The 26,124-nt window shown below is 49.7% G+C and overlaps 1 protein-coding gene and 1 non-coding gene across 10 annotated transcripts in view; both read right to left on the reverse strand.

Moving 5' to 3' along the window:
* FBXO31 (F-box protein 31) overlaps positions 1-26,094 on the reverse strand; it is a 64,073-nt gene extending 37,979 nt beyond the window's left edge. For 2 of the 9 annotated variants that reach the window (XM_016930328.4, XM_016930326.4), the window contains exon 1: positions 14,533-14,921. In XM_016930328.4, coding sequence (XP_016785817.3) covers positions 14,533-14,884 — 352 coding nt within the window. In that variant the 5' untranslated portion in view covers positions 14,885-14,921. Of the gene's footprint in view, positions 1-407; positions 981-14,532; positions 14,938-23,643; positions 23,774-25,510; positions 25,594-26,004 lie in introns of those variants that run through there. The other 7 variants (XM_016930333.4, XM_016930330.4, XM_063797921.1 and 4 more) reach the window with 6 other exon arrangements.
* TRNAM-CAU (transfer RNA methionine (anticodon CAU)) lies at positions 15,162-15,234 on the reverse strand. Its single transcript has one exon. It is a non-coding gene; the product is annotated as a tRNA-Met (tRNA).
* Positions 26,095-26,124: the final 30 nt, after the last annotated feature.

The raw sequence follows: 26,124 nt of genomic DNA on the forward strand, positions 1-26,124 counted from the left end.
AGTTCAAGACCAATCTGAGCAACACAGTGAGACCCCACCTCTACAAAATTTTTTTTAAAAATTAGCCAGGCACAGTGGCACACCTGTAACACCGGCAGTTTGATGTGGGAGGATTCTTGAGCCCAGGAGTTCAAGGCTGCTGTCAGTGACAATCAAGCCACTGCACTCCAGCCTGGGCAACACAGTGAGACCCTGTCTCAAAAAAATAAATAAATAAACAAACAAACAAACAGAAAGAAATATGGTGTTTGTGAATCCAAAGCAGGGATGAAATGATAACTTGCATGTAACATGGGTTGTCAATCTGAGGGACTGTGGGTTGTCAATATCCCTGCAGACCACTCACCCTCAGACCAGCTCAGTGGGTCACACTCACTGAAGTCAGGAAATAATAACAACTGGCCTACCTGCTCTCACTGAGCCGAGCTCCACACCAACCCCCGACCACTGAAGCACATCAAGATTCCCAGGGGGGTCCTGCCAGTGCCCTGATGATCAGGTGGCTCTTCCTGAGACCCACCAGTCAGCTGCCACTATTTCCTCTGACTCTCCATAAGTACTTTATCCTCTTCTTACACAAATGACGCACTTCAAAATCATTAGTTACTGCATAATGAGACTGGAGCTTCAGTTTGCTGTGTGGTTTAAAGGACAGCCCCTTTCCAGGTTCCAGATGCCACCAGTGCACATGACACCTCACTGACAAAGCAGTCTGGACTGTGGGTGCTTCTCCTCTGACGCATTTTCGTAGTTGCCTTAATGCTGCAGACAAGATGCTCTGATTCCCTGCGCCAACGGCCAGATGGGTGGACACTGGAAAACGCATCCATTTGTGCTTGTTGTTTATGCCGCCTGAAGTCATAAGCCAGTCCTCTGCAAGCCATCAATACTGTTCCTGAGGCAGTTTATCTTTGCTTAGATTGCTGAAGGCTGGTGACTTAGTTTCATGAATTTTCACTGAGCCCAATGAATCCTCTAACCTGTCAGAAACAATGCACGTAGCCTTTTATTAACTGCTTGGACTTCTGAATGAGTCCAGCGTTTTTAGCTAGGATAGCCACATCGACAGAGCCCATGGCCACCATCATTCTCTGTATACCTCACCAGCAAATGTATTGCTAATACCAAGTAGGAGATGAAATCAACAACTTGATAAAGCATCCACAAAAATGTTATTCAAATTCAGAAGAAAAGCAAAATGATGGCACAGTGCTAATGAATACAACAATCCTTAGTGGGTTTTTCCTACTGTCACCAAAAGGTCACGACAAATGAACCAGAGGAGAATAAATGTCATTCTGACACAACTGCTCCTATAAGTAATGTTCGATATTTTCCACATGATGAAAAAAGTCTTTTAAAAAATAGGGGTTAAGAACAATTACACATCCTTTTATTGTTCTATAAACCTTCTCATAAGTCATCAAGGGAAACTGCCCTTAACACAGCTCTCAGGCCAGTGTCCTTTCCAGCAACCATGCACCCTTCCTTCCAGAAAGACTGGCAAGTGTTAACTCCCACCCTGCTGCACAGATCCAACCCAACTCCAGCCGGCCAGCACAACCTGTGCTGCCTATCCGCTTCCAGGCAACAGGTTCAGTGTTGCAGGCTGTTAATGCAGTGTGCTTGCTAAAAGTTTCCTTACTAGTCTATTTCCTTTTTTTTTTTTTTTTGCCTTTATAAGAGGAAGTGTGCTGGGTAAATTATCCAACTTAATAGTTTCAGAAAGAGGAACAGATAACCTCAGTCCAACATGATTGGCAGTTGGCAAAATCTACTGAAGCAGCTGTTCTGATTGCAAAGGATTTAATTTAGATGGTTTTCTTTGTTTTTTGTTTATTTGTCTTTTTGAGATAGAGTTTCGCTCTTGTTGCCCAGGCCGGAGTCCAGTGGCACCATCTCGGCTCACTGCAACCTCCACCTCCCAAGTTCAAGTGATTCTCCTGCCTCAGCCTACCAAGTAGCTGGGATTACACGTGCCCGCCACCACACCTGGCCAATTTTTGTATTTTTAGTAGTGACGGGGTTTCGCCATGTCTCGAACTCCTGACCTCAAGTGATCTGCCTGCCTCGGCCTCCCAAAGTGCTAGGAATACAGGCGTGAACCACTGCACCCGGCCTTTATTTTTTTCATTTCCTCTTGTAAGAGGTCATCTTCTGATTGGAATATTTGAAGTGGCAATTTAGTTTTGTTATCATGGTAAAAATAAACATAAAAGCTACCATTTTACCCACTGTTGACTGTACGGCTCAGGGGCACTCAGCACCTCCACATCGCCGTGCAGCCTCCTCCACCATCCACGCGAAGAACCTTTTCATCTTCCCAGACAAACTGTCCCCACGGAGCGGCAACTCCACACTTCCCCAGCCCCGTCCTCGGCACCCACCATTCTGCCTTCTGTCTCTCTGCTTTTTGACTATTCTAAGACACCTCATCCAAGTGGAAGCATGCCGTACTTGTCCTTTGGTGACTGTTTATTTCACTGAGCATAATGTCCTTCAGCTCCGCGCATCATCAGGATTTCCTTCCTTTTTAAGAATGGATTGTATTCCAGCCTGCGGGGACCATGCTGTGTTCATCCGTTTATTCATGGATGGGCACCTGGGATGGCTCCGCCTTTTGGCTACTGTGAATAAAACTGCTTCGGACATAGGTGTCAAAATATCTGAGTCCCTTCCTTTCTTTTATGGGGGGAATATACCCAGAAGGAGACTGCTAGATCAGATGGTATTTCTAAGTTTAAATTTTTGAGGAACTACAATACTGTTTTCCACAGCGTGACTATTTTTCATAAATTTCTCTTGTTTTTGAGACAGGGTCTCACTTTCTGTCAGCCAGGCGACAGACTGAGACTCCGTCTCAAAAATAAATAAATAAATAAGAAAATTTCAAAAAAAAATGCTATTTAAAAGCTGTTTTGCCAAGAGGAACAAAACAGCCCAGTGACCTGACCTGAGTCCAGCTACACTGAAGCTGTGCCCTTTCATGACTCAACTGCCAGGGGCCACCAACCTCTGCACACCATCTTCTTGTCCAACAGAGCTCACTGCTGAGTGGTGGCACTTACTGGAAACCCCGTCCCTGCAGCACAGGCCTGAATGGGGCCTGCATCTAGTCCATCTCTCTGGTGGGAATGCTTTGGAAGGGCCTTTACTGTCCACCTGTTGCACTCTCCCCTCCCTCTCAGGGGCCCGGGGAAGACTCATCTGCTTCGTGAGCACCCCCTACCCCTGGGAAGGGAAGATGAAGAGGACGGGAGGTGGCAGCCTGGCCAGCGTGGCCGAGCCCGCACTCAGCACACTGGGATGGGAGGGACAGGGACACACAGAGTCACTATTCTGTGCACGGCACTGGCACTAGGGGGACTGCAGTAAGAAGGCACTTGGCATCTTCCTCCCAAAAGCACCACTTGAGAAAGGCACCACACTAAGATGCCATCTGGGGCAACTTGGCAGGTGCCTGAGTGTGGAGAGAGCTTTGCCCAGCCCTGGGGCACTCGACACCAGGGACTGCAGTCAGCACTGCAGAGTTCAGCTGGAAGGGCTGCGCCAGCCACCGGGCCGCCAGACCCAGGGGAATAGGAGCCTGTGGGTGGGGATGACTGAGGAGGCAGTGGGGTGACCCTGGGCATGCAGGCAGGGAACCCGAGAGAGAGGGCCCTGTGAGACAGGCAGAGGCAGCCACTGCGGCCCCTGGGACACTGCTGGGCCTCAGCCTCCCTGGAGCAGAGTGAAGCCAGGAGCAGAGGGGGCGGCGAGTGCTGAGGGACCTGCTGGCTGGTGACCTACCCGCTTTACACTCAGTTTTCCAAATAAAACCAAAAGATGACACTGATTGGAAAGACTGCGTTTGTACTTGCGCTAAATTAGGGGATAATTACAATCCATAGGAAATATGGCTTAAGTTTTTCTGCTTCTGAGGCTAAAAAGGAAGTTAAGGCACAGGGAATGAGCTGGCGGTGGCAGGGGGGACATGCCCCCGGGCTCCAAGAACAGCGCCCCAACTGCGGCCCGGCACTCCCCAACACTCCCAGCTCTGCAGCCACCAGCCTGACTGCATGGAAAACTTGCTGTTTTTAAATAATGCAGCAGCTGTGCAAACACTCCCACAGCCAGCATCCCCTCAGGATGGAATGCAAAAAACAAAGCCTGGACGCAGCCCCCAGGCATCTCCTATCAAACATCAGAGTAGGTGGGCGCTAAACAATGAGGTGACCACTGAGCCAGCGTGCCTCCTGCTCAAACAATCTCATCCCTGCAATGACAGTCGCCATGTGGACAGGAGCCTTGAGAAGACTGCCCCCTCCAGCCAGGACTTCCGCCCCTCCTCTGGCACCCACGACAGGCACCCACTGGCCAAGGGAGTCCCCTCTCGCTAAGATGCAGTGGTCATCCCCGATACCACTCCTTCCCAAAGGGCACAAGCAATCACTCGGTGACACTGTTCACGACCCTTCTGTGAGTCTGACTCTACAATCCTATCACCCAGGACCTGCCCGAGATTTCAGATGCGTCCTCTTCCTCCATTCATGCCAGGCAGGCCTGATGAGTCGTGGCTAATTCTCTCCATCACCCCGGCGGCCAGGGACGGCGTTCCTGTCAAAGGACGCTGACCCAGAAAGGGGAGAGACAGCAGGGACACACTTGTTTTTTGAGAGGACACTTGTTCCCCTGCAAGATCCCAAGATGCCCTGTGTGTACATGCCCTTTCCAGACAGAAAGACAAACCCCAGACCCTCAGATGCATTACGTCATTGCATTACAAACAGGATCAGTGAGCGTGCAGCGCCAGGACCTCTAGCAACGCCCTTCTCAGGGCGTGTCCCATGAGAAGTGGGGAAGGGGAAACCTCCACTCAACACCTTCCAGGTGCCAGATTCACTTTTGTTTTTAAATTTTTTTTTTTTTAAGTTAAAAAAAAATAGTCTTAAAAAATGTTTGGGCTGGGTGCAGTGGCTCATGTCTGTAATCCCAGCACTTTAGGAGGCCGAGGTGGGCAGACTGCTTGAGCTCAGGAGTTCGAGACCAGTCTGGACAACATGGCAAAACCCCATTTCTACTAAAAACACAAAAATTAGCCAGGTATGGTGGCACATGCATGTAGTCCTAGCTACTGGGGAGGCTGAGGAAGGAGGATCATATGAACCCAGGATGTGGAGGTGGCAGTGAGCCGAGATCATGCCATTGCACTCCAGTCTAGGCAACAGAGTAGGGAAAAATAAAATGCTCCCCTAATAAGCACCATTTTCCTTTATTTTCCTTGTGCTTTGCTAAGTGAAATGACTACGTTTCTCTAGACAGTGGTGGATGATATTCAACTTGCAAAAATGTAGAGAACTGCCCTCCTTCCCAGTGAAAAGGCAGAGGAAAAGGAAAAAGGCTTTCCCCACAGTGCTGAGACCCCACTGTATGTCAGGACACGGGCCAGTGTTCCCATCTCCTGGCTCAGTCATGGTGTTGCTACTGCCTGGACGGTGCGTTTATCCAGCTGCCCACCCGCCACCCATTCCATCAGAACCAGTGGGCTCAACAACTGTCTGCTAACAAGAATCATGAAGCATTTCTTTTTGTTTTTTTAGAGGTAGGGTGTCACTCCATCACTCAGGCTGGAGTGCAGTGGTAAGATCACAGGTCACTGCACACTCAAACTCCTGGGCTCATGTGATTCTCCCACTTCAGCCACCTGAGTAGCTGGGGCCACAGGCGTGTGCCACCACACCTGGTTAATTTCCTTTTTTTTGAGACAGAGTCTCACTCTGTCACCAGGGCTGGAGTGCAGTGCTGTGATCTTGGCTCACTGCAACCTCTGCCTCCTGGGTTCAAGCAGTTAGTTCTTCTGCCTCAGCCTCCCAAGTAGCTGGGACTACAGGCACGCCACCACACCCCACTAATTTTTGTACTTTCTGTAGAGACGGGGTTTCACCATATTGACCAGGCTGGTCTCGAAATACTGACCTCAGGTGATCTACCCGCCTCAGCCTCCCAAAGTGCTGGGATTACAGGTGTGAGCCACTGCACCCGGCCTCTTTTTTCACATGGTCTTGCCATGTTGCCCAGGCTGGTCTCCAACTCCTGGCCTCAGGTGATCCTCCTGCCTCAGCCTCCCAAAGTGCTGAGATAACAGATGTGATCCACAGCACCCAGCCAATTCCTGAAGCTGGCCGGGCACAGTGGCTCACGCCTGTAATCCCAGCACTTTGGGAGGCCGAGGCGGGCAGATCACAAGGTCAGGAGATCGACACCATCTTGGCTAACACAGTGAAACCCTGTCTCTACTAAAAATACAAAAAAATTAGCCGAGCATGGTGTCGGGCGCCTGTAGTCCCAGCTACTCGGGAGGCTGAGGCAGGAGAATGGCGTGAACCCAGGAGGCGGAGCTTGCAGTGAGCCGAGATCGCGCCACTGCACTCCAGCCTGGGTGACAGAGTGAGACTCCGTCTCAAAAAACAAAAACAAAAACAAAAACAAAACAAAAATTAGCTGGGCATGGTGGTGCGTGTTTGTGATCCCAGCTACCTGGGAGGCTGAGGAAGAGAACTGCTTGAACCCGGGAAGTAGAGGATGAAGTGAGCCGAGATCATGCCACTGCCCTCCAGCCTGGGCAACAGAGCAAGACTCCGTCTCAAAAAATAAATAAATAAATAAATAGATAAACAAACAGTGCCAAAATGGGCTGACATTTCACAACACATCAACTAAAAGGGCAACGACTAACCAAAACAAGCCCAGGCAGGGCCACAGCAAGAGAGGCAGCCAGCTCCTGCCCCAGCACCCCAGAAAGTGAAGGCTTCTTTATACTCCTCAGGCAAGGAACTGCCAGAGGCCGAGGGCGACACATCAAAGAAGGGTCCCACACCCACCCTGCCAGGCCCTGCGGGCTGGAGTGAGTTTGGTTTTGTTTCCTATCCGGAGAAGGAGCCCTTATTTGTGATCTGCCTGCCCCAACATCAGAAGTACAGACATGGCTTTCAGTGGGAACTCCCTTCACCTGCCCAAAGAAACACTATTAGAAAAGATTTAACCCACCAGCTACAAGCTGCCCCTGCCACCACCCTCAGCCTGAGTCACTCCACTTCCCGACATGCAGGGGCCAGAGAGGCCACAGTAGTATAAAAATAACCAACTTACTATTGCCAACAGGACAATGGAAATCTTCAGCTTCTCACTGACCAAACATATTATAAATAACCACCTCATTTCCAGTTGCCAGTGTATTCCCCCTGCTGTCCACTGCCACAGCATCCTATCCCTTTAGAAAGAGCCTTAAACACGCAAGCCTCACCCACATCCTAAAGTCAGTCATGGCCCAAAATTATCTGAAGCATTAAAAGACAGGCAGAGGTTCCCTTTTTCCCACTCCCATTTTTGTTGCTTGCTCTCTGTTGTGGGAAACTCAATTTTCTTTTTTTCTTTCTTTTTTTTTTTTTTGTTAAGACAAGAGTCTTACTCTGTCGCCCAGGCTGGAGTGCAGTGGCGCAATCTCAGCTCACTGTAACCTCTGCCTCCAAGGTTCAAGCTATTCTCCTGCCTCAGTCACCCAAGTAACTGGGATTACAGGTGTGAGTCACCACGTCCAGCTAATTTTTGTATTTTTAGTAGAGACAGGGGTTTCACCATGTTGGCCAGGCTGGTCTCAAACTCCTGACCTCATATGATCTGCCCAACTTGGCCTCCCAAAGTGCTGGGATTACAGGTATGAGACACCACACCTGGCCCCATTATTAAATGGCAGAAAGTATTCAACATCTGTGAAAAGAAGAAAATAAACACAGAAAGCAGACAAGTAGAAACTGGGTGGTAAACACAGAAATCAGCCTCACTCACCAACCCCCAAGACACTAAAAAGTGGAGCCACCCTTATACCTCTGCCAGGACGCCAGGTGGGCAAGGACCATGCACCTCCCAGGCAGCCCAAGCTCTGCTCCTCCTCACAAGGCTGGGGCCAGCCCTGTTTCTCACTTGAACTGGCCTGCCCTTGGCCTTATCAGTATCCACCATAACGAAATGTTAGGACAGATGAAGTTTCAGGGCTCAGAAAACTAAGACCCGATCTGTCTCATATACGACTATTCCTATCTGTATTTCCAAGCACAATTAGACTAACAAAGTAAGACACCTGTAATACCACACAGGCTTGCCCACGGTCTGATGCCTGACCTAGATGAGGTGGAATTAAAGCTGCCACAATGAACTCGTGAAACTGAAAATCTAGTTGTTTACCATGTTCGTAACTTTGGGGTGTAAACTGATCATTTAAGCATAAAGTTTGAAATCTATAATTTTGATTAAAGTTGGAAATTTTAGGCTGGGGACGGTGGCTCACGCCAGTAATTCTAGCACTTTGGGAGGCCGAGGCGGGCGGACCACTTGAGCCCAGGAGTTCCAGACCAGCCTGGGCAACATGGTAAAAATCTGTCTCTACAAAAAGTTACAAAAATTAGCCAGGTGTGTTGGCACGTGCCTATAGTCTCAGCTACTCAGGAGGCTGAGGTGGGAGGATCATTTATGCCGGAGAAGTCAAGGCCACAGTGAGCCATAATAGCGCCACTACACTCCAACCTGGGTGACATCACGAGGGAGACCCTGTCTCAAAAAAGTTGGAAATTTTGCCAAAGTCACTATAAATGAAGTTGAAAAGCAAATGACTATAGACAATGAGAAAATGTTTTTCAATATATTAAACAAGCCAGATGCAGCAGCTCACGCCTGTAATCCCAGTACTTTAGGAGGCCAAGGTGGGCAGATCACTTGAGGCCAGGAGTTCAAGACCAGCGGGGGCAACACAGTGAGACCCCATCTCTACAAAATAATACAAAAAAATTAGCTGGGTGTGGTGGTGCACGCCTGTACTCCCAGCTTCTTGGGAGGCTGAGGTGGGAGGATCACTTCAGCCAGGGAGGTTGAGGCTGTAGTGAGCCGTGACTGCACCACTACACTCTAGCCTGGGTGACAGAAAGAGACCCAGTCTCAAAAAAAAAAAAAAGAAAAAACATGTATATATAAAAAAACAGAAATCTAGGCCAGGCACAGTGGCTCATGCCTGTAATCCCAGCACTTTGGGAGCCCGAGGCAGGCAGATCACCTGAGGTTGGGAGTTCGAGACCAGCCTGACCAACCTGGAGAAACCCCGTCTCTACTAAAAATACAAAAAATTAGCCAAGCATGGTGGTGCACACCTGTAATCCCAGTTATTCAGGAGGCTGAGGCAGGAGAATTGCTTGAACCCGAGAGGCAGAGGTTGCGGTGAGCCAAGATAGCGCCATTGCACTCCAGCCTGGGCAACAAGAGCGAAACTCCATCTCAAAAAAAAAACAAAACAAAACCAGAAATCTATCCAGATTACATAAATAAAATCCACAAATCAAAGAAAGGAAAAAAGGAGCAAAAATGAAAGATAAATAAAATAAATCCAAATGATCAATAAATATATTTTTTAAATGTGCACCCTCACTAGTTATCAGGCAAATGCAAAATAAAATGGCACAAAATAAAAATGCAAAATAAATGGTGAATAAAATTCACCCAAATTGGCATCGATTTTTAAAGAGGAATCATTAAAATTAGAGAGAATTTAGCGGAATTAGAGAATTCACTGGATTAAATGAGAAACTTAAAAGTGCTGGCAGCTACTGTGCAATACTGCATCCGGGCAGTTAAGTTTCTCCTTCTGGGACTTGCCCATCCATGGCCTGCTGACAGGTGTACAAAGGGAAATCACTCTGGGAAGCATCTAGCAAAACTGCTTATCTCACCCCTGCCTACCCAGGCAACACCACTTCTGGATATAATCCTCAGAAAAATGTTCAAATATATACGCATCCTGGCTGGGCGCGGTGGCTCACGCCTGTAATCCCAGCACTTTGGGAGGCAGAGGCGCCTGTATCATGAGGTCAGGAGATCGAGACCAACCTGGCTAACACGGTGAAACCCCGTCTCTACTAAAAAGACAAAAAAATTAGCAGGGTGCAGTGGCGGGCGCCTGTAGTCCCAGCTACTCGGGAGGCTGAGGCAGGAGAATGGCGTGAACCCAGGAGGCGGAGCTTGCAGTGAGCAGAGATGGCGCCCCTGCACTCCAGCCAGGGCGACAGAGCGAGACTCCATCTAAAAAAAAAAAAAACAAAATATATATATATAGATATAGATATAGATGTATCCAAAGATATGAGAGTTCACTGCCACACTGCACCCAGTGAAAAAATAAAAATCAGCAAAAGAACTCTGTGACCACTCAGAGTTATGAACCATCACATACCTTTTTGTTTTGTTTTGTTTTTTTGAGACGGAGTCTCACTCTTGTAGCCCAGGCTGGAGTGCAATGGCATGCATAATCTTGGCTCACCGCAACCTCCACCTCCCAGGTTCAAGCAATTCTCTGTAGGACAGATCAGTCAGAGGGGTGGGAAAATCTACAGGGAAAGGACGCAAACCTTCTGAAAGGTGGGAAGGTTCTGCAGAGCTGGGGGGAGAATAGCTGAAGGCAGCTTTTCTATAACCCTGAGGCAGAGGGCATGGGGTAGGTACAAGGAGTGTGGAGGAATTCATCTTAAACAGGCTTGTTTACTTATGTTGACCAGGAACTGACCTTTGATCCTCAGCACATGATGTTCCCTGAAAGGGGAACAATAAATGTTAATTACCTGCAGATTGTGTTTGCCCCAGGTTTTCCGCATTGTGCCTGCACTGAATAAAAGCAAGCAGCTCCAGCTTCTCGGGGCTGCTCTCTGGCCACTAAAGCCAGGAAGTCACCTAGCTGCTCTTAACACTGCATACCTGTGTCTGAGTACTCATTTCATCCATCAGCCAGGGTCTGTGGGACAGACCCAGCAATTCTCTTGCCTCAGCCTCCAGAATAGCTGGGATTACAGACGCCCACCACCACACCCAGCTAATTTTTGAATTTTTAGTAGAGACGGGGTTTCACCATGTCGGCCAGGCTGGTCTCCAACTCCTCATCTCGGGTGATCTGCCCGCCTTGGCCTCCCAAAGTGCTGGAATTACAGGTGTGAGCCACTGCGCCCAGCCCGCATACCATTTAAAAAGACAGAACTAAAATGTATTAACATGAATAGAACTTAAAAATACAACTTGGGCCACTGCACTCCAGCCTGGGCAAGAGAGCGAGACTCCGCTCCAAAAATAAAAAAAAAAAAAGGCCTGCCGCAGTGGCTCACGCCTGTAATCCCAGCACTTTGGGAGGCCGAGGCAGGCGGATCACGAGGTGAGGATATCAAGGCCATCCCGGCCAACACGGTGAAACCCAGTCTCTACTAAAAATACAAAAATTAGCCGGGCATAGTGGCGGGCGCCTGTAGTCCCAGCTACTTAAGAGGCTGAGGCAGGAGAATTGCTTGAACTCAGGAGGCAGAGGCTGTAGTGAACCAAGAATGCACCACTGCACTCCAGCCTGGTGACAGAGTGAGACTCCGTCTAAAAAAAAAAAAAGAAAAAGGAACCAAAAGCAAATATGACAAATGATTTAAGTCCTTTATTGGGGATGGCTGGAAATATGCCTGGTTCATTACTTTTGTTTCTCATGGGTTTTTTTTGCGAAAGGGTCTCACTCTGTCACCCGGACTGGAGTGCAGTAGCATGTTCACGGCTCACTGCAGCCTCGACCGCCTCAGGGTCAGGTGATCCTCCCACCTCAGCCTTCCACAGGCACGCACCACCATGACTGGCTAACTTTTGTATTTTTTGTAGAGATGGGGGTTTTACCATGTTGCCGAGGCTGGTCTTGAACTCCTGGGCTCAAGTGATCCGCCAGCCTTGGCCTGCCAAAGTGTGTTTTTAATGTCTCAAAATGAGAATTCTCACGTTAGCAGGTCACTTGGGTGAACAAGATGCTTTCATTCTACGTCACAGTGTCTGTTGTCCCAGGACAGCTGCGCTGAGAACCGCAGCACTGGGAAAGAAAGGACTGAAGGGTCCTATATCTGTCCCCAGTCGCTTTCTACATCTCCACCAGGACTTTTCACATTTCTGTTAGTAATTCTAAGAATTTACTCTGAGTTGTAATTCCGGTTGTTCTATTCTACAGTATACCTTTGAATTTTTGATTACACAAAAAACCTTGTTATCCCTCTGCTGAGCCATATATACCTTACGGTTTCCCAAACAAACCCCCCAGAGGTCACCACACAGGTCTGGCCGCCTAATGGAGAAACTTCAAAGCACAATGACACATCCTTGGGGAATCTGAGTCTTACAGCTACACGAAGTGCAAACCAGAGCAAATGGGTAGACTTCACAGGGAAAGAGAAGTGGAACTGCCTTTGTCTCAATCTTAAAATGTAAAAAGAACTTTACTTTCCATGTACATGACAAAAATTTTGTATTACTAATACTCAGTTCTCACAATTTGTAAGACAAAAATAGACACTCTAAGAGAAAAAGACAAAAACAGACATCTTAAGAGAAAAAAGACCAAAAAAAGCCACAAATAAGGAATTCGCAAAAAGGCACAATAAAAATAGCCAAGAATCATCAACACCCACCAGCTACCATTTAGGGGAGAGGGCTTCACAGGCATCACCTCATTCACCCTCCAAGCACCTCCAGGAGCAGCACTTCCCACTCATGCTCCCAACAGGACTTGGGAAGGTGAAGCAGCTTGTCCAGGATCTCACAGCAGATAAACACGAGCCTGGGCTGGGGCCCAAGTCAGCTGACTCCAAATCAGGGGCCTCGACCATTAAGCAACAAAAATAATTTATGACGAACTCTGTCCGGGAGGACTTGGAGAAAGGGTTCTTCTCATGCAGACCTCCTTGGGGTGCAAACTCAAAGAGCCCGACAACAGGCTGCAAAGGTTTCATCAACATGCAGTCCTACAAATCCACAATCCCACTTGAGGAACTGCACCCTACCAGCCAGCGCGGGGGCTCGCGCCTGTAATCCCAACACTTTGGGAGGCCGAGGCGGGTGAATCACAAGGTCAGGAGTTCGAGACCATCCTGGCCAACATAGTGAAACCCCCGTCTCTACTAAAAATACAAAAACTGGCTGGGCACGGTGGCACGCATCTGTAGTCCCAGCTACTTGGAGGCTGATGCGGGAGAATCACTTGAACCTGGGAGACGGAGGTTGCAGTGAGCCAAGACCGCACCACTGCACTCCACAGCCAGGGTGACAGAGTGAGACTCCGTCTCAAAAAAAAAAAAAAAAAGAAGGAAGTGCATCCCACCAAGACAATCTCAGAAGTTCCCAAGGATACATGTCAATCTCCTAAATTTCTATAAAATGCACAAAGCAGTCTTCAAGGCACTGTTTATGCATGGAAAAAATGCAGACTTCAAAGCTTATCAGTGAGGGACGAGTCTGTGCTACATGCAGGGAGTGAAATACTATGTAGCATTGTTTACACTACACTGTCTCTAAGAGAATATATATTGCATTATATCCTTTAGGGAAGAAGGTACACACGACTCAGAGGTTTTTTAAAATGTTAAGAGTGGTTTATTTTTGACTGCTGGGGTCTCTGATGGTATTTACTTTGTTCCTTTTGCTGTTGTGCATCGCTTGGATGTTTTCTAACCTGTCCTTTTTACCTAAATATGAGCTGCTTGAACATCAAAGAGCTGTCAACCTTTAAACAGAGAGAGCCCTGAACTCCAGATTAAATAAACATCTCCTCCTGTGATCTGTTACATCCAATACTGCTGAAGGCAAAAGTCCAGCCCGCACCGCTGTGATCCATCCGTCTCTCCACGCTCCCACCATCAGGAGCCCCCGACACTGGGCTTCCCCTACTCCCGTAATTTTTTTGTTGCTGTTGTTTGAGACGAAGTCGCACTCTGTCGCCTAGGCTAGAGTGCAATGGCCCAGATCTTGGCTCAGTGCCACCTCCGCCTCCCGGGTTCAAGCCATTCTTCTGCCTCACCCTCCCGAGTAGCTGGGATTACAGGCGCCCGCTACCACGCCCGGCTAATTTTTGTATTTTTGTAAGTAGAGACGGGGTTTTACCATCTTCACCAGGCTGGTCTCGAACTCCTGACCTCAGGTGACCCGCCCGCCTCGGCCTCCCTAAGTGCTGAGATTACAGGCGTGAAACCGCGCCCGGCCTGCTCCCATTTCTTCAAGTTCACCTCGTCTCTGGTCAGGGCCAGCGGGGCACCCTCGGCTCGCCTTCAAGGCAGGGGCAGAGGAGGCGGCCCCCAGGCGTCAGCTTAGGCCCCGCGCAGACCTCGGGGGATCCCAGCCCCAGCTCCCGGCACGGCCTCGGCCCCGTGGTGTCCCGTGCCCCGCGTCAGGGCCTCTTCGATGCCTCCCTGACGCCCTCAACCCCTCCCTAGCCCCGTCTGCCTCTCTTGGACCCCTCGGACCCTCCCTAACCGCCTCAAATACCTCCCTGGCCCCCTCAACGTGGTGTCACCGCGGCCGCTCCCCACCCACACCCAAAACACCACATCGCCGGGCCCCGCGCCCATCTGGTGGCCCCCGGCCGGGGCCACCGCCCCCGCCACTCCCAGGTCCGAGGCCTCCACCTGGCAGGGACCCCCGCCCCTCCCGGCCCCGCCACCCCCGCGCGCTCACCCTCACGGCAACGCCTCCTCCAGATGGTGTCGGTGTGGAGGATGCGCCGGAACTTCGTGCAGACCTGGGCCAAGCTGGGTAGGTCCGTGCCCGGCAGCGACGCGAAGATCTCCACCAGCAGCTCGGGCGGCAGCTCCAGCAGCGAGCAGCGCGGGGGCGGCGGCGAGGGGCCCGCGCACAAGCCGCCCCCCACCCCGGCCAACACCGCGGCGCTAGCCTCGATGCGCTCCTCCTCGGGGTCTGTGTCCGGCTCGCTGTCGGCTGCCGCCGTCTCGGCCGGGCCCCGGCGCTGCTGGCGGCGCCGACATCCGCGCGACGGACCCACGCCGCAAAGGCGAGCACACACCGCCATGCCGCCCAGTGACGGCCACTGCTGCCGCCTGTGCGCACGCTCCAGCGCGACCCCGCCCCGCCAGCGCCGAGCCACGCCCCCGCCGCAGAGCTCGCCACGCCCCCTGGAGAGCCTAGCCCCGCCCCTACGTGGAGCTCCGCCCCGGCCGCGCCACCCCCTCCCCGCGGGGCGGCGACCTCAGAGACCCCATACTGCTGCCCTCCCCTCCAGCGTGAGGGCGCCGCCCGTGGCGGGCATGGGAAAAGAAAGTGGTGATGCCGAGTGGAAAACGCTAGGCTGCCCCGTGTGAGGCTCGAACTCACGACCTTCAGATTATGAGACTGACGCGCTGCCTACTGCGCTAACGAGGCTGCTCAACGACCACTTCGCGCCGCGGCTTTTGTGGAGATAGGGGTCGCCCCTCGCGCCCGTGCGTCCCGCTTCCGGCGCCCGAAACTGTGCCGCGCCGGCCGGTGAGTAGAAAGATGCGCCTTACAGCCTCCAAATACAGAGACTGCAGCCAGAACCCCAAAGGGCGCCTAGAAGCCCTTTTGTCCATCGAAACAACGCGCGTTCCATCGTCTCCGCCTTATGGTAACCAAAAGGCCCGAGCTGCGGGGCTCTGCAGGGACCTTCGGGGATCCCGAGCTCCCTGCGGAAGCCCCGGGAAGGGCTTGGAGGGGCGGTGGCCGGCGCGGCCCAAGAGATCCGGGGATGCGCGCCCGGTCTGGAAAGGGAGGCCCTGCCATGCGGCGCCGCCCAAAGGGCGCCTGTTCCTGCAGCTGCTGGGAGCCGCGCACGCCTGCTCCAGCTGGGCTCCGCCGAGGCCGCTGAGCGGGGTCGTCTCCCAGGTCCGCGGGTGGTGACCGCGAAGGCGTCCTCTCACCAGAGCAGCCGCGCACGTCACCGTGGGCTCGCCTCGGACCCCATCTCTTGGAGGCCCAGGCGGGAGTATCAGTCGAGGCCAGGAGCTCGAGACCGGCCTGGGCAATACAGCGAGACCCTGTCTACAAAACAAAATTTTAGAAAGAGAGGCTGAGACGGGAGGATCGCTTGATCCCAGGAGGCCGAGGCTGCAGTGACCCGTGATGGTGCCACTGCACTTCAGCCTGGGCAACACAGCGTGACCCTGTCTCCAAAACAAACAAAAAACAAAAATAGCCACAAATGGCTGGGCGCGGTGGCTCACGTCTGTAATCCCAGCACTTTGGGAGGCGGAGAAGGGTGGATCACCTGAGGTCAGGAGTTTGAGACCCGCCTGACCAACATGGTGAAACCCTGTCTCTTCAAACAAACAAACAAACAAACAAACCACACAGGCCAGGCGCAGTGGCTCACGCCTGTAATTCTAGCACTTTGGGAGGCCGAGGCGGGTAGATCGGTTAAGCCCAGGAGTTGGAGACCAGCCTACCCACATAGTGAGACGCCCCCATATCTACAAATAATTTAAAAAATTAGGTGGGCATGGTGGTGCCTACTCGGGAGGCTGAGTCGGGAGGATCGCTTGAGCCCGGGAGTTGGTGGCTCCAGTGAGCTGTGATCACACCACTGCATTCCAGCCTGGACAACAGAGCAAGACCCTGTCTCAAAAAAAAAAAATCACCACCAAGGCCAGGCGCGGTGGCTCATGCCTGTAATCCCAGCACTTTGGGAGGCCGAACAGAGCAGATCACGAGGTCAGGAGATCGAGACCATCCTGGCTAACACGGTGAAACCCCATCTCTACTAAAAAAAATTACAAAAAATTAGCCGCGCATGGTGGTGGGAGCCTGTAGTCCCAGCTACTCGGGAGGCTGAGGCAGGAGAATGGCGTGAACCTGAGAGGTGGAGCTTGCAGTGAGCCGAGATCGTGCCATTGCACCTCAGCCTGGGCGGCAGAGCGAGACTCCGTCTCAAAAAAAATAAAATAAAATAAAGCCCCACCAAAACCAAAAAAAAAAAAAAAAAAAAAATCTATACAGACGCGCCTATGTCCAAACCTTGAGCATCTCAGGCCCACACTATTGAAAAACAGTACCTGACTGATTACTCTTGCTTTTCTTTGTTTTTCAGTCCATCCCCCAGTTGTCAGAATGCTCCTCCTTCCAGTGACCATAATAAATAAACTAAAAGCAAACTCCTTTCACAAGGTTGACCCACTCATTCACAGGTATGTCATGGCCCGCTGGTCTCGAACTCCTGACCTCAGGTGATCCACCCACTTTGGCCTCCCAAAGTGCTAGGATGACAGGTATGAGCCATGAGCCAGCACACCTGGCCTAGTTGGAACTATTATACTATTAATAGTTACAGCCACAGACACAGCATAGTGCTTGGTACATAGTAGTTGCGTAATTTATCATTGTTGGATGAATCAGTGACCACCACGAACATCTATTCAGTGCATATATTGTGTATATACATGTGCCAGGTGACTTTACCAGTATTATTTACTGCTACCAATTTTTTTTTTTTTTTTTTTTTGAGAGGGAGTCTTGCTCTGTTGCCAGGCTGGAGTGCAGTGGCGCGATCTTGACTCACTGCAACCTCCAACTCCCAGGTTCAAGCAATTCTCCTGCCTCAGCCTCCCAAGTAGCTGGGACTACAGGCGCCCGCCACCACGCCCGGCTAATTTTTTGTATTTTTAGTAGAGACAGGGTTTCACCGTGTTAGCCAAGATGGTCTCGATCTCCTGACCTCGTGATCCGCCTGCCTCGGCCTCCCAAAGTGCTGGGATTAAAGGCATGAGCCACCGCGCCAGGCCTTTTTTTTTTTTTTTTGATACAGGGTCTTGCTTTGTCACCCGGGCTGGAGTACAGTGGTGCAATATTAAGGAAGGAGACCACTACTACTCCTGCTGCCCTCCTCCCCCCACCTTGCCTAGTTTACAAGACAGGAGGAGAGAAAAAGCAAAAAGTTGGAAAAAAACAAAAGTAAGATAAATAGCCAGACAACCTTGGCACCACCACCCGGCCCTAGGAGTTAAAAAAAGTAATAATAATAACATCAATCCCGGACCTAAACTACTTGTGTTATCTGTAAATTCCAGACACTGTATGAAAAAAAGCATTGTGAAACTTTTTGTTCTGTTAGCTGATGCATGTAACCTCCAGTCACATTTCCCACGCTTGCTTCATGTATCACGACCCTTTCACGTGGACCCCTTAAAGTTGTAACCCTTTAAAAAGGCCAAGAACTTCTTTTTCGGGGAGCTCGGCTCTTAAGACGCCAGTCTGCCGACACTCCCAGCCAAATAAAAACCTCTTCCTTCTTTAATCCGGTGTCTGAGGAGTTTTGTCTGTGGCTCATCCTGCTACAATATCAGCTTACTACAGCCTTGACCTCCCGGGCTCAGGTGATCCTCCCACCTCAGCTTCTGAGCTAGGACTACAAGCAAGCACCATCGAGGCTGATTTTTTTTTTGTATTTTTTTTTGTATTTTTTTCTTTTTTGTAGAGATGGGGTTTCGCCATGTTGCCCGGGCTGGTCTGGAACTCCTGGACTCAAGTGATCCACCCGCCTCCTGCCTCCCAAAGTGTTGAGATTACAGATGTGCACCACCATGCCTCACTACTTTTTGTATTTTTAGAAGAGAAAGGGATGTAGAGACAAGGTTTCACCATGTTGGCCAGGCTAGTCTCTAACTCTTGACTTCAAGTGATCTGCCTGGGTCAGCCTCCCAGAGTGCTAGGATTACAGGCACGTGCCACCGCACCTGGCTTCATTCTTAATTATGCAAATAATATATAAATATTTCCTCACTGTTAAGATAAACACTACAGGTAAAACAAAAGTTTTTGTTGATCACCGTTCAATCCCCTCACATCCTTCGAGATAATCACTGTTAGCAATTTGGAATATTCTCTTGCTCAATATAAGCTCCAAATATATCTACAGAAATATATATATGTATGTCTTTTTAAAAAGTAGGCTGAGCACGGTGGCTTACACGTATAATCCCAGCGCTTCGGGAGGCCGAGGTGGGCAGATCACCTGAGGTCAGGAGTTCGAGACAAGCCTGGCCAACACGGTGAAAACCCATTTCTACTAAAAATATAAAAATTAGCCGGACGTGGTGGTGTGTGCCTGTAATCCCAGCTACTCACGAGGCTGACGCAGGTGAATTGCTTGAACTCAGAAGGTGGAGGATGCAGTGAGCTGAAATCGTGCCACTGCACTCCAGCCTGGATGATAGAGGGACACTCTATCTCAAAAAAAAAAAAAAAAAAAAAAAGGCCAGGCGCGGTGGCTCACGCCTGTAATCCCAGCACTTTGGGAGGCCGAGGCGGGCAGATCATGAGGTCAGGAGATTGAGACCATCCTGGCTAACACGGTGAAACCCCGTCTCTACTAAAAATACAAAAAATTAGCCAGGTGTGGTGGCAGGTGCCTGTAGTCCCAGCTACTCGGGAGGCTGAGGCAGGAGAATGGTGTGAACCCGGAAGGCAGAGCTTGCAGTGAGCCGAGATCGTGCCACTGCACTCCAGCCTGGGCGACAGAGCAAGACTCTGTCTCAAAAAAAAAAAAAAATGGTTTCAACTAATAACATCCTGCTATCTACCAGGGAGATCAGCCATTAAACAAGTAACCACATAGATAAATACATAAATTATAAATTGTAATGCTCTAACAATAAGTAAAACTAACAAGATCTTATAGCAGAGACCAGACTTTGGATGATCAAAGGTTCTTTGAGGAAATGACATTTATAAATCAAAGGAAAATTTGGAGTTAGCCAGGAGGAGAACACTTGATGGGAGAATGTTCTAGAAAAAAAGGATAGCGGCCAGGCCTGGTGGCTCACACCTGTAATCCTAGAACTTTGGGAGGCCAAGGCGGGCAGATCACCTGAGGTTGGGAGTTCAAGATCAGCCTGGCCAACATGGTGAAACCTTGTCTCTACTGAAAAAATACAAAAATTAGCCGGGCATGGTGGCGGGCACCTGTAATCCCAGCTACTCAGGAGGCTGAGGCAGAAGAATTACTTGAACCCGGGAGGTGGAGGTTGCAGTGAGCCGAGATTGAGCCACTGCACTCCAGCCTAGGCGACAGAGCAAGACTCTTTCTCAAAAAAAAAAAAAAAGAAAAGAAAAAAAGGACAGCTGGTTGTCCCTGGCTCATGTAGTAGGCGAGGCCAGGAAGGGAGTTTTCAAGGCAATGGCACAGACAATGGTGAGAAGGAGCATCACTTGCCGGAGATCAGGGACTCAGGAGGCCTGAGGGAAACAGGAGGCTGGTTCAGTCCAGGGTGTGGTCTGAGCAGAAGCTGAAAATATAGGATGGAAATGAAAAATGACAAGAAAAAGAGATAAAATATAGGTTGGAGTTAGAATGTGAACTCGTGGAAGACCAGATGAAGCCCTCGCAAATTCGGGAATGACACAGTGATGAAAGTGGTGTTTTGGGAAGCCAACTCAGGCTTCAGTGAGCAGCGTGGTATGCAGATGAATTGTATGCAGGACGATTTTATGTGGTACAGAAACATTTTATATTTATTTATTTATTTATTTAGAGACGGAGTCTCGCTGTGTCACCCAGGCTGGAGTGCAGTGGCACAATCTCAGCTCACTGCAGCCCCCGCCTCCCGGGTTCAAGCTATTGTCCTGCCTCAGCCTCCCCGAGTAGCTGGGATTACAGGCGAGTGCCACCACACTTGGCTAATTTTTGTATCTTTAATAGAGATGGGTTTTTGCCATGTTGGCCAGGCTGGTCTTGAATTCCTGACCTGAGGCGATCCATCCACCTCGGCATCCCAAAGTGCTAGGATTACAGGCATGAGCCACTGCACCCGGCCTTTATTCTGGTTTAGTATTTGAGACATGTAACTAGTACATCAAACTTATGATTGCAGGGTCATTACTGCAATGGCAAATCTATTTTAATATACCTTAAATAAAAAATGAGCTGTTTGAAAGAAAATAGTAACCATAGAAGATGGTTGGTGATATATGAATAACCAAGGATGAAAAGCACAGGATTAGAGGGACAAAAGACAGACAGCAAGAATAATGGAAGGCTGTGTACCCAAAGTTGTGGAAGGATGGAATTAGCACTGACCATTTAGAATAGAAAGAAAAGGCTGGGAGTGGTGGCTCACACCCAGAATCCCAACACTTTGGGAGGCTGAGCAGGGAAGATTGCTTGAGCCCAGGAGACTAGCTTGGGCAACGAAGTGAAACCCCATCTCTACAAAAATAATAATAATAGAAAGAAAAGAATGACCGTGAGCGCTTCAGCAATACCTGTTGGTGGGAAGGAACCCAAGGGGAAAGACAGTGCCAGCAGAAAACTACCACACATTGAATCCTGACAACTGAATACGTCCTTGGAACACGTTTACAATCCTTTATGTAGAAATGTATCCTTTAAAGAATAAGGAGGGTGCGTGCATTCTAAAACGAGGAAGAACTAGACAGAAGAGATCATTTGTTTTAACACTAAGATGAGGCTTTACAACAATGACCTCTTTGTTAGTGAGAACTGATAACATCTAAGGAAATAAGTCGAATATAGGGCTGGGCATTTTCCAATTGGTTGCCTCAAAGGTCACAAGTAGTATTTCTTGGACTGAGGAAAACCATGTTAACTGGGCAGGGCGCGGTGGCTTACACCTGTAATCCCAGCACTTTGGGAGGCCGAGGCGGGTGGATCATGAGGTCAGAAGATCGAGACCATCCTGGCTAACACGGTGAAACCCCGTCTCTACTAAAAGTACAAAAAATTAGCTGGGCGTGTTGGCGGGCGCCTATAGTCCCAGCTACTCAGGAGGCTAAAGCAGGAGAATGGTGTGAACCCGGGAGGCGGAGCTTGCAGTGACCCGAGATTGCGCCACATGCACTGGGCAATGGTGCATTCCAGCCTGGGCGACAGAGAGAAAAAAAAGAAAGAAAGAAAGCCACGTTAACTGTATCCCAATGAGTTCTCAACATCCGGATGTGAAAAAATGGGATCTTACCCACTGCTCAAAAGAACTAGTCACACTAACTGGAAAGAAGGGAAAATATTCAAACTTTGAACAAGAGGATTGCAGTTTAAAATAAGCGGGCTGATGGAGCCTCCACAGTTGCACACGTTAACAGTCCCAGAATGGAGCAAAAGCTATAAACAGAGCAGTCCTACAGAATTTGTTTAGAATTAAACAAACAGGCAAACAAAAACATGGTGGAACCTCAGCCCGTTCCACCTGGTGTTACACAGTCATTTAGGAAACAGCTGCGGGTCGCGTGACTGATTTGTCAATGCTTTACCACGCGTTCTACTTTGCAGATTCTTGAAGCTGAAAAGGCCAGACTTCCCTGGGGAGGAAGACACTGAACATACAGCCTGCTCTAGCTACTTATTCCCTGGATTCTCCAGGGAAGACATTCTGAAGACTGCAGTCTATTCAGTGTCAACCCCTAAATCCTCCTGACCAAATCCTTTCTGAGAATAGCTCCCTGCACTCCTCTTGAGCAATACTTGTTTGTTTACTTGCTCTCAAGAGCAAAGCGATGACACCACGATGGATAGGACACTGGGCCTATAGTGGTGCAGACGACAAAGCCGGTGGCCTCTCTCTTCCAATCAGAAAGAGGAGAGGAGGGAGAGGCCGAGGCGGCCTGAGGCCTGGAGCAAATTCTCCGCGTGACTTGCCGTCCATATTGAGTGTGGCAAAAAATAACCCCGATGCTTTCTGTAGGTCAGGTTAATGTTTTGTGATTCATTTGACAGGTTCTTACACACAGCTAGACAGCATGATTTACAGCCACTTACATCACTCAAGCTGGGCCATCACATTCAATTCTTAGCAGTTACATCATTTCCCCACGGTTATGGTCATTTCATGGTATGAAAAAAGGAATAGGGTGCCGCTGCTGGACTTTCAAGAATGAATGATTATTTGGTAGTTTAAAGGCACCATGAAATTCCTAGAGAAAACACTGAGTAAATTAAAATGAAAGATGTGTTCTTGCTTTTCTACTTTACATGGATTATTACAGGGAACATTAACGTTTATATTACACTATGCTTATATTAACTAGCTTAAAATAATTCATGAGTAATATTAATTTACCACTCTGAATATTGTTCACTACTATATTAAATTTCTACTAAACTGCAGTCTTTTGGGTCACATGAAATGTTTCATAAATACTCAAGCACACTTATGCTTCCAAAAGTTACATGAAGTTGTTTCTTATATTTATTTGTATATAAATGTACATTATTATAATATATATACAATAGATATATATTATTTAACTAAATGTGTTATTCTTACATGGGAATGAAACCTATGAGCCATCTTTAAACCCCAATCATTTTGGATTCTTTTCTGAGAGCCATGGAAGGATATGTGGCTTTAGATTCAAGTTGGAATTAGAAGTTAGGCGTAGAAGTGTCAGCTTTGCAAATGTGGACTTCAGTCCTATATTTCAAAAACACGCAGAGTAACCCTGGCCCATTACTACACAACTGTCGATGCTACTTCCTCTGGCAATGAACCCAAGGCCTGGAGTAATTTGGTAAAGCTTTATGGATGCCCAAGGGTAGGAAAATATGAGACTCTGCTTCCCCTCCCCCATCTCCATATGCCAGATATCGATTTTTTCCCTTCTTCTTGCATTTGGAACAGTTGTCCAGCAAGAGAAAGAAAAAGCCCATTTCTTACAAAGCAGCAATTCAGCCAAGAACGCACTCACCAGTCAATACTTAATATCATAAAAATCCAGAAAAGAAAGCAACACAGACTCCACTCTTTTAAGACTTCAAAACTGATACTTTGTTGTTTGGCAGAAGGTAGGTACATAATATGCGCTTACCGGATTTTTTTTTCTATTTTCACAGAATACAAACCAACAGACTGTAGACATATTCTGAACGCTGTCCTAGATCACGTGAAGGCACAGCTTCAGAGGTTAAAAATTTCGGAATCTGGAAACCAGAGAGAATGTTTAAGTACTCTTCTTTATTAATTGTATGACTATCAGAGATGTCTGAGGTAAAGAACTATGACAAAAAAATCAGGGACAGAAAGTGCCACCTGCACAAATGCACCGTTATTTCACAAAAAGTGGTACAATTGGCTGGGCGCGGTGGCTCGTGCCTGTAATCCCAGCACTTTGGGAGGCCAAGGCGTGTGGATCAGCTGAGGTCGGGAGTTCAAGACCAGCCTGGCCAACATGGTGAAACCCTGTCTCTACTACAAATACGAAAATTAGCTGGGCGTGGTGGCAGGCACCTGTATTCCCAGCTACTGGGGAGGCTGAGGCAGGAGAATCACCTTAACCCGGGAGGTGGAGGTTGCAGTGAGCTGAGATCACGCCACTGCACTCCAGCCTGGGCAACAGTGCAAGGCTCTGTCTCAAAAAACAAATAAATAAATAAATAAAATAAACAGTGGTGGAATAAAGAACTACAACTAACGTCATTCTTCTGATGGTGGGAGTAAATTAATTATACAAGGATCTATGACAGTAGTTGGCTTCTCTAGAAGAAATCCCAACTGTATAAAACCACTTTGAGAAATATATTTTCTTTCTTTTTTTTTTTTGAGATGGAGTTTCGCTCTTTCCCCCAGGCTGGAGTGCAGTGGCAGGATCTTGGCTCACTGCAACCTCTGCCTTCTGGTTTCAAGCGATTCTCCTGCCTCAGTCTCCCAAGTAGCTGGGATTACAGGCGCCTGCCACCACACCCGGCTAATTTTTGTATTTTTAGTAGAGATGGGGGTTTCGCCATGTTGACCAGGCTGGTCTCGAACTCTTGACCTCGTGATCCTCCTGCCTTGGCCTCCCAAAGTGCTGGAATTACAGGCATGAGTCGCCGCACCTGGCGCGAGAAATATATTTTCATACTTTTTTTTTTCTTTTTTGTGGAGGACGGGGCCTTGCTATGTTGCCCAGTCAGGTCTCAAACTCCTGGGCTCAAGCGATCCTCCCAGCCTCTGCCTCCCTGAGAGCTGGGTTTACAGGCTGGAGCCACCGCCCCCCGCTATTTTCATGTTTTGTATGATTCAAGCTCACAGTGTAGCGTGTATTAGCCTAATCCAATTACTTTATCCAATTGGGATAGAAGAAAGGCTTTTACAAAGTCAAAAGGAGAAATCCTGGAACTATGGGGCTCTTTCAAAGTATTAGATGTTAAAGAACAAAAACAGCCAAATAGCCGGGAGCAGTGGCTCACGCCTGTAATCCCAACTCTTAAGGAGGCCGAGGCGGGAGGGTTGCTTGAGGCCAGGAGTTCAAGACCAGCCTGGGCAACACAGCGAGATCCCGGCTCTACTCCCAGCTTCTCGGGAGGCTGAGGCAGGAGGATCCCTTGAGCCCAGGCGACCGAGGCCGCCGCGAGCTATGATCGTGCCACTGCATTCCAGGCTGGGCAACAGAGCAAGACCCTGTCTCAAAAAAACCCCAAAGAATCTAGTGCTGTTCCTACAGAGACACATTGGCCACAGGCTGAGGTGGGCAATAGCAACCAAATATCGCATGGTGGTTTACGCACTGCAGCCCATTTGGAGTCCTCAAATATGACTGCCCTTTCACAGATGAGTCTGAGACTCAAACACTGTCACTAGTGTAAGGTTGTCCAGCGAGTTTAGTGGCTGGGAGGCTGAGGGGTAGACAGGGCGGCTAGCGATGTGGGGCAGGCCTGGCGGTCGCCACAGACGACCTAACGGTAGGAATATCTTACAGCCACCAGGAGAGTTCCAGGCGCCGCGGCGGGGGGACTAGGAGAGAGGACTGCGCCCAGAATGAAGGCTCGGGACAAAAGCAGTTGCGCAAACGCGCCAAGGCTGGGCGTCGAGTGACCGCGGGCGGAGGTCACCAGCGGCCGCTCCCCGGAAGCCACCCACGGACCACGCGCGCCCCTGCACGCAGAGGGAGCCAGGGCTCCACGGGCGAGCGGCGACCCTGCCTCCCGGAGACGGCGCGGCCTGCCCTGCGCGCCTCAGCCCGGGGTGCCAGCCCGGCGTCTCGTGCAGCACCACCAAGTCTCTCTCTGGAGGGGAAAGGATGGTCGGGTTTGCCCCATGTCCCTTCCTCTGACCGCTCCCTCAAGAGTGCCCCGGGACACCCCGCCTGTGGCTCAGCCTCCCCCGCCCCGCGCTGCCATCTCCTCAGGACCGGGCAGCAGGCTCCCGAGCGCCCACAGCCCCGTGGTGCGGCCCAGCCCCCAACCGTCACCTCAGGGGCCTCAGGCTCCCAGCGGTGCTGGGCGGCGCTGGGGCACGACCGGGAGCATGCGCAGAGCGCGCATTTCGCCCAACGCGCACGCGCACACACCTGCTCCGCCCCCACGCTGCG

The sequence above is a fragment of the Pan troglodytes genome, chromosome 18 (assembly GCF_028858775.2).
Source record: "Pan troglodytes isolate AG18354 chromosome 18, NHGRI_mPanTro3-v2.0_pri, whole genome shotgun sequence".
NCBI classification, from domain to species: domain Eukaryota; kingdom Metazoa; phylum Chordata; class Mammalia; order Primates; family Hominidae; genus Pan; species Pan troglodytes.